We start from the raw sequence: 13,922 nt of genomic DNA, 5'->3' as shown, positions 1-13,922 counted from the left end.
TCCCTGTGGTCGTGTTTGTATTCTGTTTACTCTACAGTGTTTCAAAGAGATGCACAGTAACTGTCTGTGGTCACGTCTCTTTCAGCCTGTCTTTCCTGTATTATTTCCCTGTGGTGTACACGGTAAATACACGAGCCAACACTTACAAAGCTGAACAAGTGTTTCTCACCAGCTCCCTGAATGTTACCTTGCACAAATCTCTTTTAAATTATTAATCACTTCTCAAATAATGTGTTTTTACCATCCTCTGAAATGTTTTTTATTTTCTGTGTTTTATATTAGTGAAAATTAATCACTGGAAAATTGGACATTTCCAAACATTTTGGCATTTTTCAGAAAAAAAGGATTAATCAAGGAAATAACTGTCAGATTAGCTGACTGAATAAGTGAAAGTAGTGATTAGCTGCAGCCCTAATTCACAGCCAAAACAACAGCTTATGCCAGTAGCTCAGCACATTCATTACATTACCACAAACTGAGCTAAAACAAAACTTTGAATGGAAAAATTTGTGAAATTGTTTTTGCTAATCTAATATTAATCTGGATGTGCCAAACATGTACTTGCATTCTTCACAGATGACAGATCATTTAAAAAGCAGGCATATGGTGGTGCTTGGAAGTCTCTAAGCCCTTTAGAATTTTCTCTGTGTCCTCACTGTCACCAAAAAATGACTAATTAATATCCATAAAGGTTACTCGTGATACAGAAATGCATTTCTTATATGCTTCAACAAACCAAAAAACAACTTACAACTTCACAATTTGTCATTGATGTATGCCAGGCTGCTGCCAAACAGCTGAGAACTGAAACTGGATAAAAATTGTTTTTAAATTAAAGAAAACCTCTGTGTTTCAAAAGCCAAACAAACAAACAAATAATATCAATAACTCCAAGCAAAGTGCAAAGCTACACCATTTGGCATATGTTGAAAAATATAATATCTGATCTTTAGAATCTAATTTATGTGATACAGTCATAAAAAATATTTGATGCCTCCATTGTTCTTGCTGTTTGAAGCAATATTGTGTGGCAGTAACAGCCAAAGTCCCCATAAACAAAACGTAATTGCAGAGCAGCTAAAGCATCAACATTCTCTGTGTTATTGATTGTCCCTGTTGTAATTTCATCTGTCTCAGTAAAATGCAATAATGCCATTTGTTCATTTTCAACATCAACAAAAAAATCTGATTTAAAGAAACGGTGTATGCCCAGAAAAATAATAATACAGCTAGCAACAAATGCAACTTTTCAATGTCAAATATATTTTTAACGTGAAATTTCTGACAAATGATATGCACTCCAAGCAGCAAGGTTGGAAACAACATCCAAGTACCAGGTTTTACATAAGTGAAACAAACATTGTCAGTGGAAGCAGAAGTAGAAGTGGCAAATAAAAAACAAACCTGTAATTACAGCTCACAACGTATGTTTTGGTCCTCTGATTCATAAAGCTCTACAAACAGCTAAACATATATACAGAGAGCTATTAACTTAAAACAGGTTAGTGCAGTTTAACTGGTTCTTTTGTGTATGTATGACAAATTTTTTCAACCATTCGGTGGCTTAGTGTAGTCTTGAGATGCTCAGCGATTACATTTTTTGTGGATGATAATTCTACAGTATTTTAAAATTTTAACTTTAACCTTCAGCTTGGTGATGAATTCTTGATCAGAAACATTTCTTATAGTTTCCAATCTAATTATATGCTTAACCAGAAAGTGGGTGACATTTCTCTAACCATAAATCATGCTCCACTGAGCAGAGTTAAAGATAAGTTTCTTCCTGACAAACGTGGTGTTTTGCTGCTAGCACACAGTAGATTCATTTCCTCTTCTTCAGTAGCTTAATTGTAAAAACACAGCCAAATGATGATTTGCTGTGGTAGCTGTGTTGTGAACTGGACCACTGCAAGAGTTTCTAATAGCACATGGGTCCACATTTCTTAGTGTGGAATACTGTAGTCCAAGTAAGGGCTTTTTACACAATGAATGCAGCAATGTCCAGTGTTTTCTCTCTGGGCCCCTGGCTGTCATCTCGTCTGATTACCATCTCTAACCAGGGCTCAAGGGGCCCTTCTCTTCTCCTTGCACAGACAGCCAGAACAATAAGATTACTCACTGACACAGGAGGCTAAAAGAGAAGACAAATACTTAAATGCGCTGACTGTAATGTAAGAATAATTAGTTAGGCAGCTCTACTTTTAAGTACCAATCATGCACAGTATACTGCAACAGAATGAAGAGATATACTCATCTCATACAGCAAAGCAGCATTATTCCACATTATTTTATTTTTACAATGAATCTAATTAGTATGTGCAGTATGGAGGGCTGTACAGTGACAAAGCTGCATGCAGATAAAGTCAAAAAGAGGAGTCGATTGAACTTCATGGTAAATTTGAAGGATGGGTTTTGTTCTGCTGTTCTGCTGAAATCTACTGCATTAGACTAAAATGTGTTTTAAGGGTTGAAGGATTTTGGAAGACTGGGACTGACATTTGCATGCTCGGCTATATTTTGGTCTTTCTTGAAAGCAAAAAGGTGGACTAACGATTTAATGTACAGTAACAAAGCCTTAGAAGAAAACCGAATACAACAGAGAGAGGGTTTTTTTTTATCCTGTCTTGCGTGATCCTGGTCACTTTTCCCAACACTGCAGTAAAATGCAGTATTATAATTTTATTTGACCTTTTTGGGCTGGCTATTTAGGCTTGTCATAGAGTTCATATAAAACTAAACTGCAACAGCAAATACATTTTGTCTCACATTATAACTGGTTTATGTTCTTCAAGATTATAATGTGGGTTAAACGTAACTGTTAAGATTTTATGTACTAAAACAGACCACACGCTTCATCTAATCTCAACAAACATAAAACTTTTAATACTTCTCCAAGTATTTAAACATTTTAGCAGAACACAAACACTGTCACAGTACACATGTAATAATACAGTATGTAATAATACTGTATCAACCTGTTTGTGACTTCCCAACAACATGTCATTGTTACATTAATAGAAAAACGTTAGTCCATCACAATTTTCTGCTATTTAGTTGTATTTGATTGGAATTTCTACAATAATTATTATTATTAATTATATTCTGCAACTTCATTAGAGGCCATATTATTTCTGAATGTTCTGAAAGCACCTGTAACTGATGAGACAAAGATATTTCCTAATACAGTTTGCTAAAGTCACGTTCACAGATTTAATACAGAAGAGTGACCTTTGCTTTGCAGCTGAAAAACCTTCCTACAACATTGTCCTAATTCACTGCGTATGGGCAATAAAGCAAAATACTGTTTGTCTGGGAACTAACGAGTGAATAAAAAATCAGTCTACATTTCTTGTAAACCTGTTGTGAGAACACAGTGATGGAGGTCTAACAGAGGAAGCACACTCACTGGCTATTATAAATGAATGCTCCTTTCTTAGAGTCTCTACTGTGTCATTCATAAACAGCTGCACCCTCCCCAAGCCCCTAATTCAGTAAAAACCCATCCAACGGAAAAACTAAGGCCCTTTATTGCACAAGTGGAGCACAAATGGAAACATTTCAGAGACCTGAATGAAATTCTCCTGATGTAAGCTCATGCAACAAAGATGAAGCATTGCAAAGTGTCATCATAGCAAATGGAAGAAAACAGGACAAACATCAGCTTGTTTTTTTACAATTTAAACGCCAGTGATGTTAAGAGGCTCTTAAACATCTTTAAACCTGTTCAGACATAATAATTAGGTCCATAATCAACAGAGATTAAATGAGGAATCTATAAAATCCAATTTTTGGGATTGAATACTTTCCATCACAGAGCAGCTGGGTTTTTAAAACAAGAAAAGCTTCTGGTTTGGGCGTCATCATGAATAAAATGAGTGCTGAGAAATATCTAAATATTTAAAAACTAGTTCACCTAAACCTACAATAAATGAATTATCCCTACATGCAAAGAAAGGAGTAGCTTTAACCCCTATTACACCTAAATCATATCATGTTTATGCCCCAATGTCCCACCACAGGCCACAGTTACACTCTGTAAACACATCTCTGTTTTGTTGATTTGCAGAAAGCTTTTGGCTCTGTGTGGCATAATGGCTTATTGTATACATGAACCGTACTAATGGTAAAAACCAAAGACTGCTTCAAGTGCATGTATACAAATAATGAACATGAAGTAAAAACTGGACTGGGAAGAACCAAACAGTTTTCACAGGGACACGGGGTCAGAAAGGGTTGACGTCTCAGCCCTCCATTTCTCTGTATAAATTACACTAACACGCCATCATTTGGAGAAATATTCAGTACCGAGTCCTAAATTCCCAGAAAGCGAGGTAACGTTCTGCTTACTTGGAAAGAGTCTGAGATGGAGAACGCTCACTGATTTGGTTAAAGAATGCCTAAATGCAGAACACAACATCAGATAAGAAATAAACAAACATGGAAAGTAGGATTTATGGAGATGGGCGAGAGTGAATAAAAACAGGATGATACAGAGAACAGGTATTTACAAAAACACCAAGAAACAAACAATAAGACAAAAGTACTGCAGAATAAATGTCAATTTACACTTACTATAGTTTCTGTCATAAGGTGCCGTTACTGTGCATAAAGTCAGTTCCATGTTAGTGTTTTTGGACCGACAGATAACCAGTCTGGCCCTCATATGCAACCCAGGTCTAGCCTGAAGCAAACCACACATTTCAACTGAATTATGACCATGTGACATGATGCAGAAGAACAATACACTTGCTATCCCACTCCAGTCCAATACATGACCATTTACCTAAGTCTAGTTTCTTCAGAGGACCACACAACACAGTTCTTCTCCCTTATGCAGCTTTGTTTTACGATATTTTGGTGACTTCTGGATTGGAGTGTGCTCCAGTCTTGTGATCAAGAATTCGATTCCAATTTGGTTAATGAACAAAACCTGAACCAGTTTTCTTCAGTTCAAAGTACACTGAGCCATTGTGATACAAATCAACATGCACTGAACTTGGTTTTGCTGCAACCAAGTCTGCTTGCTATCTGATATTATTTCTATAAACTGAAAATAAAAACTCTGCACACCTAAATGTGCAACAGGTGTTTTGGAGGAAAGCACCTGATGAAAAAACACAGAAATACTCCCCCACACTGTCCCGCTGTAATATTTATTCATTCACAACATTTGGGGCCTGCTCGACCTCCTTCAGACACCCGGATGAATTAATAAATATTACTGTCTAAGCAAGACCATGAGCAGAAACAAATTTAAGATTAAAGTTTCAGTAAAGATTTCATTAATAGCCAAACTTGATGCATCTTCCCTGGATGCAGTTTAGGTTTAAATGTATTTAATTAAATACATCTTTATTTTCCTAAATAAAGACAAAGACAAAGGCAGGATCATCATAATGAATACTGTAGTGATGACAATGTGTTAATGAATGACAAACCAAACTACACTTGCTGCTGGTCACAGCTAACAAATGTACTACATACTACTAAATGAAAATTGCCCGTTTAACAGCAGCCAACCACTGCCCCACTGCACTAGACTACCAGAGTCAATGGCCTCATCAAATTTGCATCATCAACACAGCTGGAAGGGAGAAATGATGAGTCTCTCTTAGAGCCACTTTGGCTATATTTTCCAATCCATCTTTCTCTGGCATACTTTTGAAGGGTCTTGCAAGTCCCGCTCTACCTCAATTATGTGGCTATGCCCAGCTGAGATGCAATAATCCAAACTCTCATTCCCTGCAATTTTCACACTTGTGTCTGCAACTCTGCCTTATGTTCACAATCACTTATGTAGGTGCTTCTTCCTCCACCTTCAGGATGAGAGACACAGGAGCATACACTGTAAACTGAGAATATGAGGGAATTGCCTGCTATATACAAGCAGTTAAATGTTTCTTATATATATTAAAAAGTATATGAATCTAAATTTAGCCTCCTGGAACTTTAATTTGCTCATGTTATAGTTTATAGTTTTGTCACTGGGGCTCTCAAAAACAAAAACACTAAAAGCTGAAAGCTCTTCCATTCTGTATATGCCCAGCACATATTTATTTTACACCCAGAAAACAAGGAAGAGTTAACCACAACAGGATGTCAATAGCATCTTCATTACACTGTTGTTTTCTGTTTTCATTTATCAAAGGTTCAGACATTAGGAGCTGAAGAACGCTGCCAACAACGAGCCAAAGCCAGTGTCATTGTGTTTGAGTTGAATCATTGTAATAACATGTCATGTAGTTTGATTCAATACAGCAGAAAAAAACAGAGCCCTGATAATATCTAAGAATTAAAAGCTATTCAAATCTTGATCATCTGAAGAATGTAAATCACCAACTGTACTATCCTATACCCACCCACATACACATGTAAGAAATATCATGACATGTACCGTTATTGGATTAGAAAAAAAACAGGGGACAGACCATCAAAAGAAAATAAAGGCATTTAACATAAGATAATTGATCAGAAAAAGCCCCAAAGCAAAAACATATTACAAATAAAACCATCAACTTGAGTTAGGCTGAGTCATTTAAAAATAATTATAGTTGAAAGTGGTGCAGAATGCAGCCCATATTTAGACTTTGTTATGTTTCTAAAGGAGTGAGCTGTTCATCACACAACACACAGTCATGACAATAAGCTTTGGCTGCACATTTCTGTCGTCTCTGATTCTGTTCTGTTCCAAACAAAAAGCCCCCTGCTGATGCTGGTCTGTTCTGGAAGTCACTGAGAGAGAAGCCTAAAGGTGGCTGTCCTCATCTTACTATATTTAATTATAAAATCCATGTAGCTGTGGTTTCTCCACAAACACGCACACAACTGCTTTAAGAGGCAGTCAGTATATATTTGATGTGATCTGGTTTAAAAAAGAACATGTACTTCTCTGCAGATTATTCAACCTTCAAGAATCACAAGTTTCATTTTGTCTAATCAGTGTGTATAGATATGACACAGCAGCCTTCTGGTTGTTTCATGGTGTTAGCTACATTATAAATGAGTATGTAATGTTCACATGTTAATAAATCACCTTTTAAACAACCAAAAATACGTTGGTCTGAAACATAACATGGCATCTTTGCTACTCTAATTTCTAAAAAATAAAAAAATCTACAACTTTGACAAGAGTTTCCTTGTTGGTCATCTTACTGAAGAGACCACACATAGCATTCTCTTCACTTGAATGATCAGGGTTTTCTGAAATTCACCCTCACAACTCCATAGTTCATGTGTGGCAGCTCTGTTCTTGCTTGTTTTCATTTTATTTCCACTAAATGTGTGTCTTTCGTTTCAGAGATAACTGGACTACAACGGGGCTTTGTGGATGCACACAAAACATGCTTTGAGAAAACATAATGCTTGATTGTTGACTTTCTCTAGTAGCACATCAGACAATAGATGTGCTTGGGATTAATGTCCTGTAGCGTTTATAGCCAGGAAGCGATTCAGAAGCAGGGAAGCTGAACTCATGTTATCACAACCAAACCACCCACAAACTTGTTCAACAACAAAGGTTCAAAAAGAGATCAATAATTTGTGGAAAAGACTATTAATGTGTGGATGTGAGTGCAATCAGAGAGGCAGGGCAATTATCAAACTACTATCTGAACAAAGAAAACATTACATAATAACTCACTGAAAGAATATTTCACAATCCCATAAAACTACACTGAAATTCACAAGCAGCTCCAACTCTAGTTGGATTTCAAATGATTCAAACTTTGACTCCAACGCCACTCACAACCCCTATTAAGAACATACTGTATTGTTTCACTTGCAGCACTGAGACTTAATCAAAGCAACCAAAACATTCCTGATTTATGCTTTATTTATGTATCTGACAGTTAGGTAAAACATGACTTACATTCACTGTATTACACTATGATGGTAATTAGCCTTAAAAAAACATTTACACATGTCTAAGACATACACCCCACTTTGTTCTTAAATCTTTACTATGGCACTGCACTACAATCCCAGGTGGAGAGCTCATGTTTCAAGCACCAGATGTGAACAGCGCATAAGTGTCACACAGAGGAGGGAAGGACTCACATGCAAGACTGAAAGCTAAGACCCCTCTCCTTCAGTCTCCATTTATAAATAAACTCAAAAACTATTTAAACAAAGATAGAAGTCAGTAAACAACTGATTTTTGTGTGCAGATCTATGAGTCATGCAAGCATGGATAGAGAGGCTCCATATTAAGATGGTTGATTCAAACAGTTCTGAGAGATCAGATCCTACCTGATGCACTGAACTGACTGCTTCCAAGTGTTGTAGGTCTGTTTTTCCCTCCGCTTACAGGTGGAGAGAACATCTACAAAGGAAGGATATGAATATAGCTACAATTAGAGCAAAAACTCAACTGGGTGAAAGCAACCATTCAGACTGTCAGCCACAATAATTCTCAAAGCAGCTCATACGAGGACAGCTTGTAAAATTTTAGTCAAGACGTAGGAATGGGAACGGTACCAAGAAGAAAGACATGTAATACCAGTTGTGTAATATCAGAAACAAGTTCTGAGCAACTAGCCTATAATGCTCAAATATCTGCTGCATTCATAATTTTATACTTATATTATGCAATAACATATATCATCCATCACCTGTCAGATTTAAGTTGAAGCAGATAGTACACACTGTACTGAGACATAACTACCTGCTGTACAGTATGTAATACAGTGACTAATTGCATTTCCTCATAGGCAACATGCATGAGTAAATGTCAACGTGCACATGTGTTGAACATTATTTGTTTAAATTTTCCTGTTTTACTATGTTTCCAAAGTCTAATCAGGGCCTGCAAATTCTGCACATTTTCTATATGCCCCCTATACACTAAAATCAGTTGTTTGTATGTCCCTCGAAGAATCTTTTCAGCACACATCTCATCCTTCCACCCCCTTGTATGAATAGTATGTTTTAATCTATCTAGTTTTTCACCTACTTCCTTGCACTTATGTTTTTGTTCAGCTCTGTTCTTGCCTTCCCTCTGTGTCCATGCATCTCCTGAACGCAGCTACTTGTACATTGAGAAAGTGTCACTAGAAACTCAAAAACGTACTCGGCAAATAAAACCGATTCTGACTAAAAGAAGCAAAGAAGGAAAAGCCACCCTACCGCACTAAAATCCAGCAAGTCACTTAATTCCTTGTCTGTTCCAAGAGCGGCAATCCGCTGCTGAGGATTCATCCTTGCGATCTAGAAACCTGCAGAAAACACAGTCCATCAGGTCACATCTTAGCTGGCTTATTTAACATCGGGCACTGGAGCCACAGGGAACGACTGCGTGAGGCGTTTGTTATGGATGCAGACAGAGACCATCGCAGTGAAGTAAAGTTGGGTCTAGCCCTGCATCATTTAGAGACACTGTCAATATAATTCATCACATGCACTAACGATTTAGTTCAATTCAAGTCAATTCAGTTTTATTTGTGCAGCGCCAAATCACAACAGAAATCATCTCAAGGCACTTTGCAGAGACCTTAAAAAATATGACTGTATGCAGAATCATATAGAAAACCCCTGGCACATGTATTATTTCACACTGTATACATTAAAAAGGATTTAACACGGTTGGTGGGAGCACTTTGAATGGATAGCATCGCTTGTTAAAGCAAGCAGCATCGGACTATTGCAGCAACAACGAGTCTGTAACAACGCCGCATGCGGCCGATGAGACATTTACATAACAAACTGATTAGTCTTTCACTAACAGTGTTGATGTCAGTGATTTGTGAGGCACGTTTTCCAAGTATAACGATGGTTGCTGTCACCTAACGTCACTTAGCTAGCTAGCTAACGCTTCATATGGATTGAAGATAGCTAGCAACCTGCAACCAGCTGCAGCGGTTTTAGTCCATGTAGACATTAGTACACAGAACAACACGCGGTTCGGACAACTAAAACATGAATTACATAGTAGTTCATGATAAGTAACACAGGCAAACAAATATTGAAGATGACAAGCTCAATCCCCATCTCCGGAATACAAAACGCAGTGATGGTCTTCCTCAACTCCCAACTTCTTTCACAGGTCCGACAGCTTTTAATAAACTCGCGTTGATATTTTACCTTTTTTTCCGATTAAAATCCCAACTAGGGTGCTCTGGTGAAGGCTCGCTTTCTTGCAATGTGCTCCCAAAGAGCGAAATGTGAGTTTAAACAGCAATACCTGGGGAAATATCCTCTATATGTCAGTTACGAGTTTCCTTTAGGCAGACATTTTTGCGTTGCAAAAGCCTCAGCACCACGATGGCACTGGTTATTGTATCCCTCCGCCGACCACAGTGACATGATGGTCCCACACAGAGAGATGCTGCGGGAGTCAGCGTCTGTTTACCTCCACCTAATTAACATTAACGCAGCATTTAATGCATTTAATGAGCTATGCTTACATTCCAGAAACAAATGCCATACTGTGGTGATTTCCAATAGTTTTGGAAACATACAAGTCACATTGTACCAGCCAAGCAAAGTGGACAAATACCTGTAGGGCCCCTGACCTCAAAAGACTTTGGTTATTTGTAAGATAATCTATGACCTCATTTGCTTATAGTTTTCAGTCACTTATTTTTACATGCACACATTATCTCACAATTTCTCAGCTTTTGTTGAAACATGATAATTAAATGTTATGGTGGAGTTGTACGGGAGTGCGTCACATTAAGAAGTGTTTCTAATCCATACACAATGCTTTACCCCATCTTAAGCATCCTTTACATTCAAACTGCAACATCTGTCTTAATATCATTACTGTTTGTAATAGATTTAATGGAGATTTTGAGGGTACAGGGTGGCTACACACCGAGCAGTGAAGGTGGTGGGTTTGGGGAGTCAGCAAAAACTCAACAGCACATTTCTTTGCAAGGTCCCCTAGCAGGTTAGTCAAGCCATAAATGCCTTTAAGGCAGCAACTATGCAAAATGACTTTAAACCTCACCATATTCTGTTTTTCCAATTTACCACACAAATAAGAATATTTAATTTACTGAAACATATTCATCCTGCAGATTATTTTAGTGAATACAGTATGTAGACACTGCTGCTTCTTTAGTCTTTTAGCAAACTGCTGACATTATAACTCTTAAGTATTTTACTGTAATGTTGTGCATGTTCTGGTAGACGCTTGCTCGTCCTTTTAGTATCTCACTTTAAAAGACAAACCCGAGTATTTTGCATGTCATGAAAGCTTCTATATAAATACATTACTATTCAGAGATGACTTTGTATGCATCACCAATTCTTGTATTGTATATAGACCACCTTTTCATCCACACTCTTCCTTACATCATAAACATAATTGCAGTCAGCTATAGCAGTCATAATGCTAAATGAATCTAAAGTTAACTGCCAAAGGTTTACTTTAGACCTGTGTGTGTCCAAAACCATCAACAGCAGTAAAAGCCAAAAACATGTAGTAACACTATCAGCTGTCTGCTGTTACAGTGTTAAACATTGAGCTTATTATTATAATTTTTGCAGTTTCAGTGTAAAACTATCCACCACAGCATTGATAAAATCCAGAGCTGGCCAGGTAATTCTGCACATTGAGCCACCATGCTGCTTTCCTTCCTCCTTTCCAGTCATTACTTTTGTTTTTTGTGTGATTAATTTTTGTTTTCTACCTCCAATGCAGATATCTGCCTGTCTAACAGATATGCATCAGTGCAAAGAGGTGCCCTTCTCGAGGTTTTTGAACTGAAGAATAGTAAGAAAATGTTTAGTTTCATAAAGAGGAACAGCGGGTTGATTTCTGGTGGCACCGCCTGCTTGATTCCCATCAGCAGCGTTTGTCCACACTGTGCTTTTACTCTGAAGGGTTCGGACCGGAAATCTAGCTGTTGTTGCCGGAAGTCACTTTGCAATTTGAAAACAAGCTAACACGCTGTCATGACCGTTTTCGAGTAAAAACATTTATTTTTGCTTCACAAGGTGGAGAAAATTAAAAGAAAAAAGCAATCTAGCTACGAATTGAGGCGGATGTCGCTAACTATTTATTGAACTTGTAAGTATAATGTCTCATTCAGCCAGTTCTCTGGTTGATAATGGCACTGTTGGGCTCAAAGTTTAAATTATTTTACTAACAAATATATATTTTTATCAAATGTGATATAGCAGACAAGAATACACACAGAAAGAACAACCTGTGACATTAAACGTAAAAAGCGATCAACTATCTGCACGTTCAGTCACCCCATAAATTCATGGATGACATCAGAGTTAACACTTTTTAAGTTTTATTGAAGAAATAAAACTGAGATCTTAATACATGTCCAAATAGCGAATGGAAAGCAATAATCGTAGAAAATGGTTAAAGTATTTATCTCAAGAGTTCAGTAACACTTGACAGCTCGTTTTAGTAATAGGTGTGTGAACAAGTTCTCACAGCAGCAATTACGTCGGTGTCAACTACAAACTAAAACAGCGTATAGGCATATTTAATGTGTAGAATCGTAATCTGCATCGTAATGGTTTTAAACATTTCTCTTTTCCAGTTAAATGCTGACCAGCTGATAAACATAGTAGTCTACAGTGTAGTCCTTCCACGGTGCCGGAACTACTTTTTCCTCCGCGATAGCGAGAAACCAGACAAGAGGTCTGCAGTCATGTGTGGATCATAATGTCAATCTGTGCGGTTTGTGCAGTCTGTACACTGTTATTATTAAAGAAAATATGAAAAGTCTGCTACAAATTGTACTTTACACTACTTCCGTCAACTTCCCTATGGATTTTTATTTTTTTTAACGTTTTGAGTAAGTCAAGCAGCATCACAGAGAAGCTAAGGATCACATGTATACTGCAGTACATCACAAATACAGATATAATAAAACATGCTACTTTTAACATGAACTTAGAGAGTAGAGATTGGACATTACAGAATAATATATTAGTGATCATATAGCATATTCTGTCAAGTTCATAGTTTAATCAGCTGGATGTGCATATTTAGTATATAGTGTAAATAAAATACAGTTTTCAATATTAAGTACTATTTTCTTGATTGATCTATTATGAATTTGGATAATAAAATGTAAAGAATGTCCAAACGGACTTCTTCACATCTGTTATTTTGTATGTGAACAGCCTAAAACTGAAAAAATAAAGCTTACTTAAATGATTCAGTGATTACAGAAATTGTTGTTGATTAAGTCCAGAACAAAACCCATGTGTTAACATTAGGAGAAATATGTGGGGTGTTGGCGCATCATGAGGGGTTGCCCCTCCTATTTTATCCAGATGTTTTACTAAATGAGGCTTTTTACACCCAGAGGAGTTTCATTAAACTCTGTCCCAGAACCACCAACACATTTGGCAATGTTCAGATAACTCATTCACACTAAGTGTCCAACTGAATGTGGTAATATTAATGTGAATTTGTACTTGGAATCAGAGCACAATAGCCAGAATATAAAATAGATTGCTTTATCCTTTGCGTTGATATTTAACATCAATATATATCAACATATAGCAAACATCCGATCGTATTCTAGGGGAAAGAAGTCTAAATGTGTGAAAGCAGTATGACATTCAGTTGTTGCCACAAAAATTGTTGAATTACTACCACTACTACTAATGGTTGAACAGGTTTACTGGGCATTATTTTGAGGTTACCTGCAAAATATCCCAGATGTGATGTGATATTACCAAAATAATCCTAAACAGCCACAAAGTAGTACATCCTGATCACAAAAAGATGCATAACAACCACAAAGAGATGCAAAATTGATCCTGTAGGATGTAAGGGCGTCATTTTTCATGTCTGTGTCCAGAACCATGCCATAATCCATCCATGGCAAAATACTCTTAGTTTCTCTGATAATTAAGATATTAATAGTTACTTGTTAGCCATATTTTCTTAGAAATTCTTGTTTTATGTTGGTAAGAATTAGGACAGTGAGATTTGCCAGAAACTATTA

General features: G+C 37.0%; 1 protein-coding gene across 5 annotated transcripts in view; it reads right to left on the bottom strand.

Moving 5' to 3' along the window:
* Positions 1–10,238, bottom strand: part of tcf12 (transcription factor 12) — a 66,246-nt gene extending 56,008 nt beyond the window's left edge. For all 5 annotated transcript variants that reach the window (XM_026378393.1, XM_026378389.1, XM_026378390.1 and 2 more), the window contains exons 1-3: positions 10,078–10,238; positions 9,124–9,212; positions 8,248–8,320 (exon numbers count right to left, since the gene is read on the bottom strand). In XM_026378393.1, coding sequence (XP_026234178.1) covers positions 8,248–8,320; positions 9,124–9,195 — 145 coding nt within the window. In that variant the 5' untranslated portion in view covers positions 9,196–9,212; positions 10,078–10,238. The remainder of the gene's footprint in view (positions 1–8,247; positions 8,321–9,123; positions 9,213–10,077) is intronic.
* Between the last annotated feature and the right edge of the window lie 3,684 nt (positions 10,239–13,922).

The sequence above is a fragment of the Anabas testudineus genome, chromosome 3 (genome assembly GCF_900324465.2).
Source record: "Anabas testudineus chromosome 3, fAnaTes1.2, whole genome shotgun sequence".
NCBI classification, from domain to species: Eukaryota; Metazoa; Chordata; class Actinopteri; order Anabantiformes; family Anabantidae; genus Anabas; species Anabas testudineus.
This window is presented reverse-complemented; position numbering and strand designations above follow the sequence as displayed.